General features: G+C 43.9%; 1 protein-coding gene across 1 annotated transcript in view; it reads right to left on the minus strand.

The window, feature by feature from the left end:
- Nucleotides 1–4,788, minus strand: part of VAPA (VAMP associated protein A) — a 37,229-nt gene extending 32,441 nt beyond the window's left edge. The window contains exon 1 of the mRNA XM_068562583.1: nucleotides 4,458–4,788. Within this exon, the coding sequence (XP_068418684.1) occupies nucleotides 4,458–4,536 (79 nt within the window). The 5' untranslated portion in view covers nucleotides 4,537–4,788. The remainder of the gene's footprint in view (nucleotides 1–4,457) is intronic.
- Between the last annotated feature and the right edge of the window lie 17,859 nt (nucleotides 4,789–22,647).

Raw genomic sequence — 22,647 nt, forward strand, 5'->3', positions numbered from 1 at the left:
TCTCATGAGACAGCCAGGGCTTGTTCTCCCCTCTCTCCAGGTGTGTAAGCCAGAAATCAGAGCCTTCAAGACACACTCTCCCAGTGCACACACCTAAGAGACCCCCGGGTCTCACCAGCTTGACGGTCTTTTAACTTTTTGCATCTCCAACACCACCCCACAAGCGGTCACCTCTTGCGTGGACAGCAGCAGCTGCCTAATTCATCTCTCCCTCCCATATTACTCCATATTGCTACCAGAAGTGTGTTTCCTTAACTACAAATATGACATCACTCCACTACCTCCACAACTGTACCGTTCTCCCCCTTAACATCAATGTAAAAAACCAGTTTGGGATATGCGCAGTTTGAGATGTCTGAGCAACATTCAAATCCAAATGTCAATAAGTAATTAGTATGTATTCCAAAGGCGATTTTAAGTCTGAATTCAACACAGATTTGGGAGTATACCAATGTGTGCAAAAAGAGAGCAAGGAGGGGAAAGAGAAGCCCTCAAAACAAGGAAGCCTGAACAAGGGAAGTTCAGAGTGAGATAAAGTTGAAACCAAGTCAGAATCTCAGAAACATGAGCATTTAAGAAAAAGGTCACAAATGAGACAGTAAAGAGCAAAGAAGAAAACCAGAAGACAACTGTGTCACAGAAGGCAAAAGAATCGAGTTTTTAAAAAGACGAACTGTCAATAATGGCAAGTGCCCAAGAGAGGTCAAAGCAGAGAGAAAGTGGCAGTGGTCACTGCAGCAGCCATCAGGAAGCAGGGAGGACAGTGGACAGGAGGAGAGGAACAGGGAGACGGGGAACATGAACTACTTTTCCAAGAAGTCTGACTGCAAAGGAAATGAAGCACAGGAGGGGCAAGTACCACAAGGAGCTGGGAGTCAACGAAGTATTTTGTTGGCTTATTTGTTTTTAAAATGAAAGACTTAAGTGCATTTTTATGTTTAAAGGAAGAAGCCAGTGGTTGAAAACATGACCGAGAAAATATCTGATGGAACATGGTCTGAGTCATGAAAGACTTTTACCTTAACCAGCAAAAATAACAGAACAAATAAGCTTAAATATGAGAAGGGTTTTTCTTTCTCAGAGAAGAAAGTGTGGACGTGTGCCGACGAACAGGTGTAACAAGAGGAGACAGCACATCACGGAAGGGCTTGTATGTCACACTAAGACTTACGCTTTTATCTGGTGGGCAGTCGAGAGCTCCTTGAAAACTGTTAAGGAACAGAGTAATAAGACAACCATGTCCTATTTGGGGGGGGAGGGGGGGCCGGAATCACCCCAGGGATTTGATGTAGCCACTGTGAAACAGGAATGATCTGAAATACCTAAAAATGTGCCAAATACCCACCAAGAGGAGGAGTATTCCCCATCCTCACTCAGGCCTCCTCATCGTGATGTGCTGCTATTCAAAGATGCTTTGGCTGACACACTGCAGGTCCCTCGTCACTCAGAGAGCTTAGTTTTCTTTACTGATGTTACTGTTATGGGCCACCTTCAATACAATGATTTTGGTCTATTTTCCTCTTTCTCTGATCATTAGGAGGAAGAATACATTCACAATTTATTTTAGCATTTTCTAAACTTTCTTCTCCAAACTCTCCTCCAGAATTACTAACAGGCTGGAAAAATAAAATGTTGTATAATACAAAGGAAGAAATTTTATAATAGTAAATAAACATTTTAAGGACCCACCCAAAAAAGTCTCTCACATGTAATATCAAATTTCAAATCTGAATTCTACGTCAAATTACTGCCAGGGCTTAAAAAACAGAATTTGAAAATATCTACCTCTTTTTCGTTACTAATGCAACAAAAGAACTACTTTAGAATTCATGACATCATTCTAAACGTATTTTCATATAAACAATTGTAGAAAACAATAAACTTCAATAAAATATTGAGGTATGTAGAAAATCTATTAAACTGCTATCTGCTTCTCCACAATTGTGCAAAGTGATGATAATTCATATCAAGATGACTTTGTTATGCATATAACAGAAAAATTCACCACCCAATCTCAGAATGATTAAATGACTCACTCTTGGAGAAACCATCTTAATCAAATGTAAAGTCAAACTAATTCAAATAAACCTACCAGCAGGTGACATTTTGCAAAACTATCCTTTAATAGACTTTTACTTAAACTGAAAATTACGGGTAATTCACGGTAAAGTTAAATGACTTTTTATACCACCATCAAATGAAGCATAAAGAGATTGCTGATTCTAACTGAGTCTCCTCACTTAGTGTTGAACTGCTCTTCGGAATACAGAGAGCTTTCCATCAGAGCAATCTACTTACCTTTGACTAGAAGAGTAACTTTTATTAAGAAGTTCAAATGACACCAAATGTCACCTCCCAATTCATCCTACCCCTCCTCTTTCCCAATCCTCCCCATTACCCCACTTTTAGACCGAAGCACACAGCAACCCACTGGGTATTTAAGTACAAGCCAACCTTCTCTCACATCAGTAAAGGAGCAAACCATTCCCTTGACCAGCCCTCCCCCTTCCCCATTTGAAAGCAAGCTGCTTCCTAAAGCAAGAGGGGAGGAAGGAAGAAGGGGTTTCTTTCCTCATACTTGTTTTGCCTCTGTTACAGCATCTATATGTCTTTTCCATCGAGGAGTTCTTCAAGGGCTGAGATAAAACCTAGCACATTTTACTGTTGTTAATTGTATGCTTACCCCATTAAACCAAACTAACTGTGGACCTTCCCTCTACCTTGCTTACCACTGAATCCCCAAAAGTAAGCTGATACCTGCTGAATAAATTACTCATTGTTGAATACTCTTAATCAAATATAGAGATGGCACAAAGCTTTTTTTTTTTTAAGATTTTTTTTTTTTGATGTGGACCATTTTTAAAGTCTTTATTGAATTTGTTCCAATATTGCTTCTGTTTCATGTTTTTGGCGGTGAGGCATGTGGAAACCTAGCTCCCCGACCAGAGATTGAACCCGCACCCCCTGCGCTGGAAGGTGAAGTTTTAACCACTGGACCACCAAGGAAGTCCCGGCACAAAGCTTTCACTAGTGTTTGCTAAGTAAATGGCCCAAGTGAATGTGTGTCCCTATAAAATTTCCAGTGAAACTCTTTTTTTTTAAAGTCAACTTATGTCCAAACTTTAATACGTCCTGTGAACTACTTTCATCCATAACACAAGAACCTGTTCTATCATCATAGCTAGTAAATCTTCAATACCTGAAATGAGTTAACTATTTGGCAAGTCACTGTGTAGGGTTTTTGGTTGTTTTTTTAACTTGCCTCTTCGCTATTACTAGTCTCTTACTATGGAAACATTACAACTTCTCTAAGCAGAAAGCGTGAAACTCTGCGAACATCTCCTGACCTAAAACTAGTTTTAACGGCATCCAAGTCCCCTATGGCAACACACACAGGTTAACCAGAAGAGAAAACTTCCTCTGTAAACTCAGCCTCCCGAAAAATAAAAGCAAAATACTAAAGTTCTCGGAAGAACCACACACCATAAAGGTTTATACTAAATCCCTCTACCCTAAGATAATAGCTATTTGACTTAGGTATTATCTAAATCATTACATTCATGATTCCCCAAAAGTTTTTTTTTTCCTTTCGCCTACAACTATGTAAAATCATGCCGCGCACATAAACTTGCTACAATAAAATGCACTTAGCGCCTCTCAAAATATTAATATTTCGTGGAGTTGTCTTAAAACCGAATCCTTACCTAACAAGCAGCTCACTGACATTTCCATTCAAAGAAATTCGGAAAAGCACTACAGCTTCCAAAATGAAGGCTTTATACAATACTCCTCTCATAACGTCAGAATACAACATTTTAAAACTCCTAAAGCTATTTAAAGCGTTTCCTATGGGAAGCAATCTGTTTTCCTTTCGGACTCAACCTTGGACTAAAACGAGGGATTTGATTTAAGCACTAGAGCGGCCACACATCTCACAGGCTCCGTGCTCGGAAGAGTCCCTGAATTAAGGACAAGATACGGACTCCTGCACAAGCGGATTCGGTCTCCCCGTGACGGGAGCTGGGACGAACCCCGCTTCCCCGCAGGCTCCCCGCACGCCCTCAGCATCCCCAGGAGAAACCCCCCCGAGGAGCTCCCTCGGGTCCCGCAGCCCCAGAGTCCACGTGCAGGTGTCGCCCCGGCGCAGGTGTCGCCCGGCGCGGAGGACGTCCGGCCGCCTGACCCCGCTGACGCAGAGCCCGGCCCGCGCCCGGCCTCCCGCCCCACCGCCCACGTCCGGACCCCGCCCCGGCCCGCGGGCCAAGGACGAGGCCGCCGCCGCAGCGAGGCGCCCGCGCGCCGCAAGATGGCGGCGGGCGCGCGGGGCGGGAGGAGGCAAGGGAACGCGCACCCCCGCGGGCGGGGCCGAGCGCGGGCGGCGGGGGAGGGGGCCCACCGGGCGCGGCCGCCACCCCCCGCCCGCCAGTCCGCCCCTCCCGCCGGCCGCCCCTGCCCACCTTTGAATTTGAGGTCGGTGGGCGGGTCGAGGACCAGGATCTGCTCGTGCTTCGCCATGGCCCCGGAGGCGGACGCCATCGGAGACAGCGCAGAGCGGGGGCGCGCCCGCGGCGGGTCGCTGGCTGCGGGCGGGGGGCGGCGGCGGCGGCGACTGCGGCGCGGCTCGGCCCGACTTGACGCGGGGCCAGCGCTCGGCTCCCGAACCCGACGCCCGCCGCTCTGTCGCCGGCTCGCTGGGCCGCCCGCCCGTCCGCAGCTCCGGGTCTCACAACTGACTCAACCCCACACCAGCCGCCGCGGCCACGCGCACTGCGATCCTCGGCGCCCCACGTGACGCCTCTGCGTGCCTACGTGCGCGCCCCGGCGGCAGCGAGGCCTCGCGCCCGGCCCGCCCTCCACGCCGCCCCGCGCGGCCGGCTGCTGCGCCTGCGCGCTCCCGGCCCGCCGCGCTCCGAGCCCAGCCCAGCTGTCAAGGGAGCGGGTGTCGACGGGGCGGAGCTCAGCTCTGGGGCACCGATGCGGCGCGCACGGCGGGGCGGAAAGGCGCAATCCTCGGTCCCGTTTAGCCGCAGTTAGGGTTGCGAGACTGGAGAACCCGCTACGGCAGCGAATTACCATCTCCCAAGCGGGAATGCCTAATAGCAGAAGGAGGCGTGGTCAGGCTTTGTTGACTACAACTCCCAGCATGCTCCGCGCGGGGCGGGGCCTCCGCCGGAGCTGGTCCCCCTGCGGCGCTGCGCGGTGTTTGCTGGGAGTTGTAGTAGCGGCTGTGGGCGGGCGGGAAGGAGAAGAGTCGGTTGGAGGCAGGGGTGGGGCGCGCCAACACTCATTTTGGTTCCCAGAGGGTGTCTCGTTTGCGCTAAAAAAGAAAAACAGCTTCTGGAGACTGACCCGAGGTTCACCTGGTTAGAAATATAGAAGATGCCCTGTGGAAAACATGCGTGGATCTGTCAGCGTGCTCCCTAATTCTACCCATCCCTCCGTCGGTAGAACTAAATTCTGTGGCTCTCCAGTCCAAGCTCTCCTCCTTCCTGAATTCTCTCCAGTAATGCAAAAGCCGAAGAGGAAACACGCCTCCTTTAAGAAGCAGACGCGTCGTTGGGGATCTGACGAGGCACACGTTATCAAACTGGAAATAAAAGTCAAAATCTACAACGTTTGTTGGCGTTATCTGTTCTTCAGTTTTGATTGATAATGATAAGCCCAAACCAAAACAGTGTCACGTTCACATGTTGGCAACGAATTCCATCTGCAGCATTTACGGTAGCCTGTAGTAAACTGAGTCGAAGGAGAAAAATCCCAATAGCAAAGTTGCTGACCAATCTTTAACGGATTGCCAGGGTAATCGGGGACAAGAACATGAAAAAGATGAATGTGCGTAACTAAACCGTTACAGTGCTGCTCAAATTCAAATCCCTAGGAAGCACCACGAAACAAAGGACAAACTGATACTGCTGCCATGAAGGAGCAGCCCAGTGGGTCTAGAAAACAAATGAGACAAATGGAACCACGGCCTAGGCGCGGCACAAAGTCTACGTTCTCACAGCAGTCCAGCCATCCGAGCCCAACTGGGAATAGCTTTCCAGAACAGCCAACCTAGCATTCGTACCAGACTGTGCCAAAGGAGAGCAATGGAAAACCTCGGAGGATGGGAGCGGTTATTAAATAGTTTGAAAAGCTTATTCTAAATTTACGTCTCCTTTGAGTTCCTTTTATTCACAAAATTATCTTAAAATTTCAGTTCTCATTAAAGAATACACAAATTCTATGTTTACCAAAAGAGGCCTTAAGGTTAAAAAAAAAAAAGTTTAGGTTGACAATCCCTTCAAGGGATTTGCTCCCACATATGTTTAGTCGTGAATAGACAACCCTAAAGCTGTCACAAACTCCTTTTTTCTTTTCTTTTCTTTTTTTTTTTTTTTTTTTTTACTTGCCTAAGAACTCTTATCCATGGGCAAGTTAGCCTGGCTGGACTGGCTTCTCCACGGCCAGATGGACACTTGTCTTCCCAGCAAGCTAACTGGGAACCCCAGTTAGCCGGCCCAGCATGCTGAGGGCTTTGCCAGTCTCTCCCCTGTGGGGCAATGTTGGCGTGTTCACCGTGAGTTCAGGAGGAAGCCGAAATTGGATGTATTCCAGTTTCCACGTCTATATCATTCAGAAACCTCTGCCCATTTCACTTTTTCTCTTCACAGTATCGCTTCAAAAATGGTATAGAGTCTAAACCTATAAGAATCTACAGATCTGGTGGTCTAAGAATACATGAAACTTCTTTGGAATAATTCGCCTATTACTATTTTAGAGCACAGCATACCCTCATTCAATAGCACACTATTTAAGTGGTTTGTGCTTTGGTATTAATACCTTTCTTCTAACAGTTCCAAGAACTTTACAAACAACACAGCTACTCAGGACAACCTTATAACAATTAGCAAGTGTTACTTTTGTTGTTAAATGTGGAAATGAAAACACAGGTGAGAGCATCTTATGTCAGTAAATAGAGAGGGGAGGGAGGTAGGGAAGGGAAGTAGCCCAATTTTCTACTCTGTGCATTTTTGCTCTTCCCAAAGCCACGAAAAATGACACCCAGAAGTTATTAAGGCAACAATTTTAAATGTAATTGACATCTTTTGTTAGGAATGGAGAAACAGGGGCCCAATGTTCATTGCTCTTTTTACATTGATTAATGTGGCTACATAAAGATCCCTTAATAAGGTATTAGCAAAAAATATACTCAAGCATATTTCTCTAACTCCCAAGTTTTCATGAGTCTAAGAGGTACAAAGTCCTTGAATATTACTTCAACCTACTTGAATCATCAATAATTTTCACCTTTGCACAGATTATCTCTTGTGCGTTTGGCAATAATAATAATAATTTAAAAACCACACCAATTTCCAGTATAAATGGTAACAAAGTACAACTACTTTCTTCTCCATAGTTAAATATGTTAACCTTTACTCTAGAGGTGGTCTATAATTATGAATTTGTTTATGATCAATCCTCTGCGTAATTCAACTCAGTAAACATTTAAATGAGCGTACCTTCAGCAGACAGTCAGGCAGAAGGATACAGAGTACAGGCTGGGTTCAAGCACCGTTTTCTGCTGTGTGGTCATAGCAACTTACTTCACCTCTCTGTGCCTGTTCTACATTTGTAAATTGGGAAGGATAACGAAACCTACAACCGAGGTTTGTTGTGAGAATTAAATGAGTTAATACACACAAAGAGCTTAGAATAGTGCCTTGTTCCAGCACTGTTACCTTATCAATGTTAAATGTTAAATGATTGCTGTGCCCGGCATGTGGGTGATTCAGTGGTGAGCCAGTAAACATGGTCTCTGCCCTTATAAGCTTACATCCAAGCAAGAGAGACGAACGTGAAATAGCTCCTTTGCAAGTAGGATTCTGTTCTTGGAATAAGTTCGACCAGTGAGTTACACTCCTGGGACATTTGAAAGTGAGACGGAGGCCGGCTTTCTGCCCCTGTCTGTTTTCTGCCGAGGCAGCCGGGAACCTGGAAGCTTTCTGCAGCAGCGTTCCAGCACTCAGTCACTAGCTTCCTGTATCCAGAGGCGGTAAGTTGTTGCAGGGTCAGCAGGAGCAGCGGCTCCTGCTTGAGAGCAGCTTCCAGATCCCTGGGTCCGAGGTAGGACGTGCAGCATGGGAGGGAGCAGCTGCCCTGTGGGGCGGCTCAGTCTGCCCCTGGGAGTCATTCCTGGAAATCCCGCCCCTCCTCCCCTCCCCACACTGTGTAAGCACCTAATTCCCCCTGTTGCGTTGCTTCCTGCCTGTGATAATAGAGGGCTGCGGAGAGGGAGGCGTCAGGGAAGCCAGGAGCGGACCAAGAAGGAGGTCAGTGGTGTAGCAATCTGCTCAGCGGTCCTGTAAGGTGAGGACGGGAAGCCATCCACCCCACGGAGTAAAAGGGGGACCCTGGGGCTACAACGGGAAGGAAACACAGTCACTGCACACCATGGGCTCTTTCTAAAACACATAGATAGGATAGAGAGTGACAACCGCCTGAAACATGCAGGAGGTCGGGAAGCATCACAGGGATGCAGTGCTCATGGAAGTGTGGTACGATGGGGGTGCTTGTTGTAGCATATTTGTCAGACTTCCCTGAGAAATAGAGATTCCAAGAGAAGGCAGGTGGAAGCTTCACCAGATAAAATCAAGGCTGGAAGTAGAGTTAGAAAAAAACTTATCCCGGGACTTTTTCTTTGTGTGACTATGTAAAGCAGTTAAAACTATAAGATGAATAATCTTTGTTTATGAAAAATAATTTGAAGAATGCTTTCTCAATTAATCTGTTATTCTGTAAAAGCAATGTGTGATTATTGTAACAAGTGACACCACCCAAAGGCATATGAATAAAAAGTTTCCTCCTATGCCTCCCAATTTTCACTCCACTTGGAGTGACCAATGCTAACTGCCTTGGTTGTGTACCACTCCCCAACTTTATCCATACTATGAAAACATAGCTATTTGGCTTTTGCGTTTTTTCATAAGAATTCTTGTAAAATATGTAAAGCCATATGCAGTTGCTTTATTCACCTGACAGTATATTATGGATATCTGATCAGGTCAATTGGCAAAGATCTAACTCAGTCTTTTAATAGCTGAATCCATAGAATAGATTACCCTACTATGGTACCATTTGTTCCCTTATTGACGAACATGTAAATTGATCTAGGCTTTTATCACAACAAACAACACTGCAATAAACGTCCTTATACACGCATCCTTATCATAGGATGCTTTTATTTCTGCAGGGAGATGCGCAGTGATGGGACCACTAGATCAAGGCTATTTCCTATTTCGATATATATTGCACACATTTTATCCAAAGGGTTGCAGCCGTTCCCACTTCCATCAGGAACTTATGAGAGTGTCCATCTCCTCTAGCCTCACCAAGTGCTAGACGCTCTTCACACCAGCAACTGAAGAAGGGGCGTGTATAAGTATCCTTGGATTGTTTGGGGCAATAGTTCTGGTCTCCAAAATTGTACACTTTCCTAAATCCATCCTTGTTCATTGAATGCACCTTCTCCTCCTGCTTATTCCATTTTCTTTCTCTAGATTACAAAGGTCAGAGCAACTGTAAAGCACCAGATTCTTTGCAGTTAATAATGTGTTTTCTCCCACAAATACAGTTATTCCTAAAGGAAACCAACCAAGAAGAAATCCAAGGATGCCTATGAACAATAAATCCACATCTGACCTTATCTGACCCCTTCTAGTCTCTGAACCTATCAAAACCTGGAGTAGACACCGGGTGGAGAGCACACATTTGTTCATCAGCAGACTGGAATCCAGGCTTCATCACTTTTTGCCCTGTTATGCAATTAAACTCATGACCTTATCTATAAAATGGCAACAGTCCAACTTCTATTTAATATTGCCTATGAGTACAAAGTGTTCAGCACGGTGCTTGGCAAATAGTAAGCTTTTACTAAATGATTGTTATATGATAGATCCCACAATTTTGATATCACCTTTGAAATATCAGCCATACGTTTATATAAGTTGTTAGACATTTAAATCCACAACCAAATGTTATCTTCTTAATGAGATACTTCATAAACAGAAGAGAGTTTTCTAGGGTTTTCTGAAAATAATGAGCCTTGGTTTCTTTGTATTCATTTATTCCAATCGTTACTTGATGTCTTGTTTGGGACAAAGTGCTCTATCGCACAGGCTCGGGCAGACACAAAGGAAACCAATACTTAATTTCAGTACTGAAGAGATTGATGGTCTAAATGGACTTAAGCAAGCCTCATCCAATGCGTGACGTGCATTAGGAGAAGGAGCTGAAAAAAATTAACTCTGAAAAAAAAAAAAATTAACTCTGGGAGAGTTAGGAAGTGCTTCAAATATATCTGACCATTTCAATCAAGATCATGGCATTTTTTTATGGCCAGGTAAACACACACGCACACACCTTTCTAAGATTTTCTACTAGAACATTTAATTTATTTTCCTAAAGCGTTTTTGTTTTTTCTTAAGAACAAAAAAGTTGGAAGCATGGATAAGCAAAATATAGTATACACATACAACAGAATATTACTCAGCTTTGAAGAGGAAATTCTAACACATGCTACAATGCAAATGAATCTTGAAGACATTATGCTAAGTGAAAGAGGCCAGACACAGAAGAACAAATACTGTATGATTCTTGGGAATCCCTGGCAGTCCAGTGGTTAGGACTCGGCACTTTCACTGCTGAGGGCCGGGGTTCAGTCCCTGGTCGGGAAACTAAGATCCCACAAGCCGTGTGGCAAAAAAAGAAAAAAAAAAAAAAAAAGCAAACACTGTATGATTCCATTTACTGTAATATATGAGGGACCTAAAGTAGTCAAATTCATAGAGACAGAAAGTAGGATGGTGGTGGCCAGGGGCTGGGGGAGCAGGAGGGGGAGTTAGTGTTTAATGGGTGCAGGGTTTCATCTGAGAAGGTGAAGAAAGTTCTGAAGGTGATGATGGTGACGGTTGCACAGCAACGTGAATGTACTTAATGCCACTGAACTGTGCACTTAAAAACGGTTAAAATGGTAATTTTCATGTTAGGCATCTTTTAGCCCAATAAAATAAAAGAATGAAAGCATTGGTTTTGTTTAGCACACATGGTTAATCATTTCCATCTGTAACAGTGCTCTGGCTGTCTCTTTCTGCCTCAAGGGCTCTTTTTACCTCACTTTTCTTGGCCATTTTAAACAATATTGGGGATCTGAGCTTAGGCTCACTCCAATCCGGGTTCAATTCCTGGCCTTTCACTTCTAAGGGGATAATACAACTAGTTACCTCCCAGGGTTGTTGTGAAAATTAAATGAGGTGATACTTGTAAATGGTTGAGCACAATACCTGGCACTCGTAAGTGCCCAGTAAATGTCACCATTGCTGTTATTAACTTCATAATTGTTCATTCTTGGGCAGGCATGAATGTCCATTTTTGGCTCCCTTTTTAGACGTTATATAGCTTGGGATAACTAGAATCATAAATTTATCTAAAGAAAATCATCAAAAAAATTGAACTGTCACCACTGGAGACTCAATAGCACAATCTGACAAAGAGTTACTCCCAAAGGAATTCTCTTTAGTTCTCCTGTTGAACTTTGTGCTGTCGCCTAAGTCTGGACTATATCTCATCAGCATATTAAGTTCCTAGTCATGAGATTAAAAAATAGGAATATGAATGCGTTTGGGGGGTCACCTTTTAATGCAGATATAAATGAGGACCTGTAGTCCTCAAAGAGTGGTTTACGCCTATAGCCCGAATGAAGGCTGGCTGACCCCAGGATTAAGTACAAACCCAGCCTAGCGGGGCCTGAGCAGTCACCAATCAGGAACCTGAAAAGTTCATTCTAAACATGGTTGTGATGAGTTCACTCACCACAACCAGAGCACCTGCGAGGTGGGTGGGAACCCTAGAGTCACCATTCATTCAAGTCAGTCTGGAGGTATGGCCGGACCCCACTGACCCCCATGGACTCACTCACCTGGAGAGTTTGTACCATGAAACATGTACACCAAGTTCATAGCACAACGTGATAGAGGAAGCATCCAACACTGTAAATGTCCTTAGCACTTTACTTGGTACCATGGCTCTAGCCATTGTCTATTTGTTATATGTTTATTAGCAGTTGAAGCCAAGTATGTAGATTTAATTTTATTCCAACGCAATTACATGGCTATATCATGGAAACTCACTGAGCTGCTTCCTCAGATGGAGGATTTCTTTGGAATTAAAAGGCTCTGAGACAGATGCAAACTGTTATATATAGAATGGATAAACAAGATCCTACTCTATAGCACAGGGAGCTATATTCAATATTCTATGATAAACCATAATGGAAAAGAATATTTAAAAAAAGAATGTATATATATGTATAACTGAATCACTTTGCTGTACAGCAGAAATTAACACAACATTGTAAATCAACTATAGTTCAATTTTTTAAAAAAGGCTCTGAGAAATTTAATTTAGCCTAGCCTCAGTGGTTCACAAGATTTTACTTCCTTACAGATGTGATTTTAAAAAACTACTGGAACCCTTGAAAACACACACGCATGGCTTATCTTTCTCACACGCTGTTTACTTCCCCCCACCTCCCTTTAAGTGACTGACCCCCAGGGCTGGAGCCTGCTGGCAAAGACAAGTGACACACACATCCGGGCTCCACTGCAGCATCCATCCCCTGCTCTGGCCGGTTTCACCTTCAGGACAAGCGAGAGTCAGCAAGCAGGCTGAGCCATCAGCCAGGCTGCTTCTTCCCCTTTGTCCTGGTCCAGGTGATTTGACAAGCTCAGACAAATAAAACGAACACGTGGCAAACGGGATATACTTATTCCTATTTTTCATCTGGCCGAAGATCAATAGAATCATGAATTTTGAAGAACTGTCAAGCTAAAGAATGGAAGTGAAATCACAATTCAGATGCGAGCCATGGATTTTAATGTGAATGGCTCATCTTTTAAGTTTCTATAGTTCCATATAAAGTACAGCCTGGATAAAGTGTGGTTTATCACTCATGCATCTTACTAGTTTGGTTCAGTTTCAGAAGAGATACATTAAGGTGAAATTAGACTGTGCCTGCCGAGATGACCTAGTAATCGCAGAAATAAGTACATAAATTCCAGAATTTATATTTACATATAAATTACTGCATGTTAACAGTGTAGTCAATGATGCTTTGTCCCTGATTGTACATTCTCTTTTATGAAACCATGAGATGCCAATTACACACTCAGGGCCCGAGAAAATGACCGTCAGGTGGATGTGTGGCCGTAAGGGGCCAACTGTAAGGCACCCTTTAGCCAGGACTCTGAGGTGAGGGGCACACACAGGTGGCATTTCAGATCTCCAGTATCCATGTCAGCTGAGACTGGCCCAACAACCCTAGGAAAGTCTGGGTACCTCCTTCTCCCCATTGTATAGTGACCCGAGTCAATGGCCAGAGGTCCCTCTGGGCAGTCCTGAGGGAATCGCACAGTGTTTCTTTCCTTCCTCCTGGGGACTTAGCCATCTCTTCCACCAGTGGATTCTGAACTGAGCACAGGAACGTGGCTTTTTATTGGGGCAGCTCCCCTCGGCTAACTGCTCCTCTGTTCCCGCACGTACCCTTTCTTTCACCCATGCAGGGTGAAGTCCCAGAAATGCCTTCTGTTCGAACACCACCTTGCAATCTCCTATTTTCCTATAGCTTTGTTTGCCTTCCAATGAATGTGTTAATGAACACTTATAGGTCATCTTTCCGAATGGATAAAGTAGATGTGGTACATATATACAATGGAACACCACTCAGCCATAAAAAAGAATAAAATAATGTCCTTTGCAGCAACATGGATGGACCTAGAGATTATCATACTAAGTGAAGTAAGTCAGACAGAGAAAGACAAACTCCATATGATATCACTTATATGTGGAATCTAAAATATGACACAAATGAACTTATCTACGAAACAGACTCTCAGACATAGAGAACAAACGTGTTGTTGCCAAGGGGGAGGGGAGGTGAGGGAGGGAAGGGTTGGGAGTTTGGGATTAGCAGATGCAAACTATTATATATACGATGGATAAATAACAGTGTCCTACTGTATAGAACAGGGAACTATATTCGATATTCTGTGGTAAACCATAATGGAAAAGAATATACATATATATATATATATATATATATATATATATGAATCACTTTGCTGTACAGCAGAAACTAATACATTCTAAATCAACTATACTTGAATAAAATTAATTTTTAAAAAAACCTTAAAATCTCCTTGTCAAAAAAAAATATTCATAGGTCATCTTTCACGTGTGATCCGGGATATTGACCAGCCTCTTTGTTCAGAAAACTGGTATAAAGAAAGAGAAATACAGTAAAACACACAATTGTTTTTTGCATGCAATGGTTTATAGATTATGAAAAAAATAACAAACATGTCCATGCTACCTAATCCTATGATGATTGAGAAAATTAAAATATGTGTGTGAATAATATTCTCATCACTGGACAGAATACAAACTTCTAAGACCATTAAAGAAAACATCATATTAGAAATGCTTACTACATATGCATTGCCCTTAAGTGTATCCTAACACCGACCTATCATTGCTATTTTATGTTTATGCATCTTTTGCAAAAATATTTTATTCATTAGTGTATTAGTTTCCTGTGGCTGCAGTAACAAATTACCACTAAGTGTTGCTTGAAACAACAGATGTTTATTCCCGGGCTCTGGAGGCCAGAAGTCCAAAATCAAGGTGTGGGCAGGGCTGCACTCCCTCTGGAGATTCTAGAGGAGAATCTGTTCTTTAATTCTTTCAACTTCCGGTGGCTGCTGGCAGTCCTTGCCTTGGGGCCCCATCACTCCAATCTCTGCCACCATCTTCACATGGCCTTCTCTTCTGTGTGTGTGTGTGTGTGTGTTGAGTCTTCTTTTACCTCTCTCGCATAAGGCCACTGTGAAGGCCTTTAGGGTTCACCCAGATAATCCAGGGTTATCTCTTCATTTCAATATTCTTAACTTAATCGCATCTGCAAAGACTCTTTTTCCAAATAAGGTAACATTTACAGGTTCCTGGGGTTGGGACCTAATGTCTTTGGAGCCACCATTCAGTCCACTAGAGTTAGTACTAATAAACTTCACATCAACTTACGAATTTGGTTAAAATCGTCTCTGACAAATAACCCAATGTAGAGAAATGTAATAACATGAAGAGGTGACAATATAATTACCACTAATTGAAAATATAAAAGACATTCAATCAACAGATTGTTTTACATAATGTGAAAATTATTTCCCTGCTTCTAATTCCCTTAAAAAAATACCTGAGGCATAGTGAAAAATAGTATTTACCTAAATTATGTGTAAATTTGCCAGTGATTATTATACATATCCAGGTGTCTCTCTTTTCTTTAAATAATAAGGTTGAAAATGATCAAAAGTTGAAGTACATAGGATGCCCAAGGCAGACTCAGACCCCGAAGCTCATTCTTTTTCCCTACACATTAGTAAACTATGTTTTGTCTTTAATCAAGGGACAGCAAACCCCATTACAGGATTAAACATCTTGTATTTCAGATGGACTTTTTGGCCACCCACCCTATTATTTAATTTAGAGTGAGATTGGTAAACATAATCTAGTTACAGCCATCCAGTTTCTCAAATTTTCATAAGCAATACAATTTCAGATTTCTGGTGTAGCCCCATGATCTACTTAAGAAATCGTAAGTGTAAGTGCAATAGCCAGGGCAGCACTCAAATGCCAAGATCTTGTCCATCCTGACTCCGGCCCCTGAAACCAGGGTGACCCACCTCTGCACCATACCTGTGCCCCACTCATCCCTGGTTGTCCCAGGTGACAACCTCCTCCACTTCCCACCCCTTGCCCCGTCATCTTCCCTGAGCGCATCTTGTTCCCATGTCCGGTAACCAGGTTCTGACTTTTTTTACCCACAGATCACCCTTATGGCTTCAGAAACTTCTGCAGTCCCCTCCCAGTTTCTTGGGTCTCATCGTCACTGCTTCATTTTCAGCTTGTTGGCGTCCTCTGCTGCCTGGGATGAGAGAGACCTCTGCTTGCCCTTGACCTTCAGGAACTCTCCATGCCCCTGCTGGTCCGCTCAACTCTTCCCTCCTGGAGAGGGGACGTTTGGATGTGTTTCACTTGAATTGTTGGAAAGGCATCGAATCTCCATCCAAGAGGATAAACAAGGGTTATCAAGATCTCACATTTAAGCAAGTCAATGAGGTAGAGAAGAATCCTGAGAATTAGAAATCAATTTATTAATTTTTATTAGAAACAGAGGAGTTTTTGGTGTCCCATGTACCTGTAAACAGTTTCCCCAGAGGACGGCCTGTGGTTTCCGAATATTCACCTCATTCAAAACAGTTTCTCTGTCAATTCTGAATAGAACTCATTTCTGGCGTATGCACCCATCTTTCTGCCTTCAACCTGAATATCAACTATAAACATGTTTAGTGTCTGAACCACACATAATAAATCTTGGCCCCTTTCTTTTTAAAGCACACAAGGAAAGAATCGGTACCATGCATGGGGCTTGCAGAGGAGAAACGATGGCAGCTGGTATGCAACATATACAACTACCGATTTTATTTTAGCATTTTTACATCTATAGACATATATGAACGTAGCAATCCAAAATAAAGGGGGATTATAATTCGGCTCTGTACATGCTTTTATAAAAACCTCAGATGCAAAAGCAGAGATAATTTGAAAGTAATCATCTTTATCATACGAGTGATGTCGCCCCCAGAGGGAGAGATCAAATTGTTTAAGGGGATGAACACGGGGAGGAGCCTACCCAAATCCACTAATGTTGAATCGTTTCACTGAGACACTGTTCCAGTTCCAGTCATTTGTTTGTCCGTGAGAACATGACAACACACTCTAGCCTGGCCCTTGTTAAGTGGCATGATTTAAAGGAAACCTTCTCTAAAGCCGTCTCTGGGAGGCGGCTAGCCTCTTCTGCCATTTCCACACTGAGAGTCATTAGCTGACTGGTGACTTTCTCCAAGTTGTGCTAATGTCCCTGAAAGATATCGATCTATGAGTCATTAGACCTGCATTTAGCTTTGCCTTTCAAAGACCAAGGGGCAGGGAGAGAGAAGCAGCCCTTCTGTCCACCCTCCTCAAGCCCCACCAGTAAGCGGTCTCCGAAGGCCAGAGACCCCCGGGGTGCTTAGTGAAAGCAGCAATCAAGTCCACAGACACGTTCGGTGCCAGAACGACCCTGCTCTTCTCCGAGCTTCCCACGCCAGGTCTCACTCTTGCTTGAAGTCGCCACCTTAACCTAAAAGAAGATGACTCAACAGGGGCGCATAGAAGCACTACACTTCCTATCAATAGGCGACAGAATGCTCACATTTTCTTTCCGTTTTCACAATTCACCTTCTTACGTTTCAATCACTGCCCTTCTACCAACCTTAACTTCATGTGTACGGCTTTCCATTTTTTCATATTCACATCAATCTCTTTTTTCCATTCTAGAATTTGAAAAATCCTGATTTTCCTAAACCGTGAAGCTTTATCTGGCTCCATGCTATGCTGACCCCAGTGTTTGTCATTGCTGCCCTGGTGGACACTTTTCACTGTGGGTGTTAAAGGATCTCCTGATTAAAGGGTCACTATTATTTCAGAATTTGCAGCCATCTTCTCCTTGTACTTTTTGGTTTATTTTGTTTTTTAGTTAACTTCTATCTCCATAGAATGTACCATTTCACAGTTCCCTTGCAAGATCTTAAAAACCTGCCCCAAATCACAATGGAATTCTCTAAGCAACAATATACCACATCTTTTCCATATTTGCTAAGTATAATTTATTTGAACACTTCTGCCTCAGAAAGACAAACGCGTTGATCATCCAAGGAACAGTCTGTATAGATCCCCACTATGAAATCAAATTGCTCATACTTACAGAAAAACTAATTTCTAAAGCATCACTTAAACCCCAAAATTGTCTTACCTTGTTCATATCCTTTGCATCTTTCTGAGTATCTAGTTGCTAAGTGTTTCATGCTGTCTTTGGATTCATATTCCGTATGCCATCTTTAGCGAAACTCAAGCGTTACCATAAGATAATTTGTCATTTGAATAAGGCACGGAGTATCTTGATTTCTAAGTCCTATAGATACAGACTTAAGGAAATCAGACAGGATTACAATGAAACGAGAAGGGGCGTTTGAAAGGCACTGGGTAAGTGCATGGCATCTTCTTATCAGGTTGGGTTTTTCACGGGAATTGATTGATGCTGACCACATTCTTGGTGTAGCCCTTGGTCCAACGCAGTGTGTCCAACGTCATCGCCGTCCCCTGCAGCAGACACGCTAGTCTGTCCAGCACCTCTTCCCTCCTCCCCCTCCCCCCGTGGTCCTGCTTAGCTCTGATGCTTTCATGGCACTGACCCTGCTGTGGGGGGCAAAGTGACCCAGGCCTGCAAGGTCTCCCCCAAGTACTCAGGATGGTGCAGGGATTGGCATACGACTAGACAGTCAAAGTCTTCCCAGGGACTTTGGTTTGAGTTATTAGGAAACAGGCTCACTTTTTATCTGTGATCACAAGCCAGGGAAGCAAGCGATGCTAAAATCAACACGAGCAGCAGAGCCAAGAGGTGGAGAACATCAGGTCCTGATGTTGTTGTTTGAACACCCACACCCACCTGAAGCAGTTTGTCCCCTTAGAATTTCCACTTTCAAGAACCAGTACTCCCTCCATTTTTGCTGGAGCAGGTTTGAGTTGGGTTTCCGTCACTTGCCACCAGAAAGCGAATATTATCACCTACCCCACGACACCCAAGATAACCAAGGCGGTTCATCTCCAAAAGAAGAACTGCTACTGATTTAGTCTCTATGACTATCTGTCCTGTAAAGCCGGGAAGGCCCAGAGTGCACAACTGGAACACAGGACCTGCGGTTAAGTTCAGCATTCAAAGACTCCACCAGAGCACCCGTGACCTTGGGCCAGTGTGCTCACTCCCCTTTGCTTTGTCCTTCCAAATTTTGTATTTCCCAGCGGTTTCTAAGCAACTGGGGTCTCCAAAGTACTCTATTAATTGTTTGTTTGGGTTTTTTTTCTTTTATTATAAGTAAGCGGAAAAAAATAGAATGAAAGAAAAAATATCCATACAGAGAGAGCCAATGACAACACTTTATGCTTTTTATTCCATTTTCAAATAAAATAGGGATCATCCTGTTCTTCGTATTTGGACCTTTTTATTCTCTTGCTTCCATTTTTCACTTCTGAGTGAATTTGGAAGAGCAGAGTCCTGCTTTCCCGGTCCCCGTATGTCTTATAAGCATGGACTGGGGGAAGGAAGGCCCTCGGTCTAGCCAGACCCTTAGGAGGCATGTAACCCAGACCCCACAGCCTGCTCCAGGAGGACTCCGGCCTGTAGCCCTTGTTAAAGCAACTAAACAAGGAGCCCATTAGACAGAAGTGCCTCCAGGGCTTTGGTGGCCTCTGCAAGCCAACCAAAACCAAAGCCTGAGATGCCTCAAGGGTAAGAAATTGAAACCTGTGGATCACAGCCAACCAGGCTTCAGGCTGCAGCGGTCCAACCATTTCCTTGCTTTGCTTCCCTACCTTCTCCGTGTCAGTCTTTCCCCAGCTCTTGTCGGCTGAGCCCCCCTAACAATTAACGGTTTGGCGCTGCCCAACTGGAATCAGTTTTTGCTCAAATAAACTCTTAAAAATTGTAATATGCCTCAGTGTATCTTTTAACAGCCTGTAACTATGATTCAGCAATGAACCCACTTTCTTATTCCAGGTAGGTCTTCAGGGCCAAGTTGAGAGAGAGGGGATGAAGTAAGGATGTTCCATAGACAATGTGAAGTCCAGGGACTTCCCTGGCAGCCCAGTGGTTAGGACTCCGCTCTTCTACTGCAGGGGGTGTGGGTTCCATCCCTGGTCGGGGAACTAAGATCCCGCATGCCGCGTGGTGTGGCTAAAAAATAAGAACAACAAAATAACATGAAGTCCTAACTCCACTGGAAAAGCAGCAGCCTCGCATGTCATAGGGTCAGGTAGGAAGCGACTCCTGCAGGGGAGAGGTCCTTGTGGGATTCGGCAATTCAGTCCCAAAGGAGAGATTCTGTCGTGGAAGTGTGGTTGTTACAGCAGTTGTGCTCTGGATTATCAGAGGATTTAGGGGCACGCTAGTGGGCATTCAAGCTAGTGGGGAGATCTCAGGGGAGACTGGACCCACCCAAGCCCGAGCCTCTTGTATGGCCCGTGTGGCCCTCTCTCCCTGGCGGTGGTATTCTAAACGGAGTCTCTGAGACTTAGGGAGCAAAGGCTGCTGGGAGGGACCCGAATCTAGGATAAGACCACCCTGTGGGCTAGGGCTTGGGGTTTCTGGAAAGGAGGGTGGAGATTAGAGAAAGGTGACGCTGTGCCGGAGAGCAGATGTCCTGAGTTGAGGAAGCACGTTCGGGACGGGAGCTTATGGGGGCTGGACTTGAACTATGGATGGCTGGACGGTTTTCCTTTAACTATGGGGAGAGATTCCTAGGCCCCGGCCCACAGCTACTGAATCTGATTTCTTGAGAACAGAGTCCTAGGTATCTGAGTGTCTAACAGCACCGCATGTGGTTCTATGACCGCTAGTTTGAGAAACGCTGATTTAACATGACCCTGACCACGCTTAGTTCACTCCCCCTCCTCCTGCGTGGGGAGCAGAAAGGAGTTTGACACGGCCTCCCACCGTCCAGCCTGCTTGAGGGTAGGAAGTCAGAGCATGCCTTTTGCCCTAGGGTACGAGAGCTTGGTGATGGGTCCCCCACTCACCCCCAGCCTTTTTTCAAGGTGGGAGTATCATTTGGAGCAATGGACACTGGCCTCACTGCCATCTGAGGCCTCGGCATCATGGTTTCTTGGTCTGTGCTTCAAGGCCTGCCTTCAAGGGGGACCACGGACCCCCTGGCGCAGTCTCCTCTTGGGCCTTTGGAGAAGCCCCTGTTTCCACTTCGGGGCTGACTCCACGGGGCCATGGGGCAGAGTGTCTTAGGATACCCCCCTTCTCTGACATGCAACGTCAGGATGTGCTCCCTGGCTCCTAGGCCTTCCTTGGAAATGACGGTGTCAGTGATGCAGCCCAGAGGAGTCTTCAGGCCAGGCTCTGAGCCTCATCTTGAGCTGTTAAGGGCTAAATTGTGTCCTCCCCAAAATTCATATGTTGAAGTCCCAGCCTCTGGTACCTCAGAATATGACTGTATTTGAAGATAAGTTCTTTAAAGACATGATTTAACTAAAATGAGGTCATTAGGGTGGGCCTTAATCCAATCTGACTGGTGTCCTTCTAAGAAGAGAAAGTTTGGACACACAGACACCCGGGAGGTGTGTGAAGACAGAACAGTGCGAAGGAACCACCTTCAAGCCAGGGAGAAGCCTCAGCAGAAACCAACCCTGCCGACGCTTTGATCTTGGATTTCCAGCCCCCATGGCTGTGAGAGAGACATTTCTGTTGTTTAATCCCCCAGTGTGTGGGATTTTGTCCTGGAGCTGTGGCAGCCCAAGCAGACCAATGCACAGGTCAAAGTTCACGAAGGGTCTGCACCTTTGTGGTTCTGCTGTGTTCCGAGGGTTTGTAGCACCTTAACTCTCATCAGCTCCTGAGTGACTGTTTCCCTACATCCTTGCTAACCCTACTACTAAAGTCTGGTTGACTTTTGTTTGTATTTTTCTATCAGTGAAAAGTGTTCACGTTTATTACCAATTTGTTCTTACCCTAATATGAACTGCGTCTTTCGCTTATTTTTCTATTGAGGTGTTCCATTTTTCTCACTGATTTGCTGGAGTACATTTTTCAGTAAAAATATTGACTCTTATGTCATATATCTGGCAAATATTTTTTCAGTTTTTGTTTCTTGTTAATTGTGTTTATATTTTGGAACGGGAACATTTAAATGTTTTATATGACCAAAACTCTTTAATTGCATTTGTATTTAGAAAATCCTTTTCCACCCATGAATCAGACGAATGTTTAACTAAATCTTCTTCAATTTTAAAATGATTTCATGTTTCATTTAAAAAATTTTTTAATCCAATTTTTATTCATTTGGTGTCTGGCATGGGAATCAGATGTGAACTGATTTTTCCCCAAAGATCTAAATTTTGCCATAAAACTGAAAAATATAATCTCTAGTCACAATCCTTCAAACTGAAATGTTTTCTTTTTCCTAAATTACTACTTACATAGCAAAGTCTGATTCTTGGTTATTATTATGTTTCATTGCTCGCTTGTCTTCATTCATCAATACCACTATTGGTAACACCACACTTACACACAATTACTATACTAATTATATCTGATAGGGCAAATTTTTCTTCATTACTTCTCCTTTTAGACTTTTTCTTACTATTCCTGTCTATGATTTTTAAGTATTTTGTCAAGTTCTCCCAATGACCTCCTTGAGATATTGGTTAGAATTATATTGTCTACTAATGAAGAGGAAAGATTCAACATCTTTCCACCTTTCTCTCCAAGAGACTGTGTCTCACTTCATTCAGACCTACTTGTTGTACATGTCTCCAAACTTTTAGATTTAGTCTTAATAATCCTTACCATTCTACTTAGGACCGTTGCTAGATATTTTATTGTTTGTCACTGTTGCAAATGAGACATTTTCCCATGAAGATTCCCAATTACTTATCACTGAATCAAAAGGAAAC

Source organism: Eschrichtius robustus, chromosome 14, assembly GCF_028021215.1.
Source record: "Eschrichtius robustus isolate mEscRob2 chromosome 14, mEscRob2.pri, whole genome shotgun sequence".
In the NCBI taxonomy this organism is placed as follows: Eukaryota; Metazoa; Chordata; class Mammalia; order Artiodactyla; family Eschrichtiidae; genus Eschrichtius; species Eschrichtius robustus.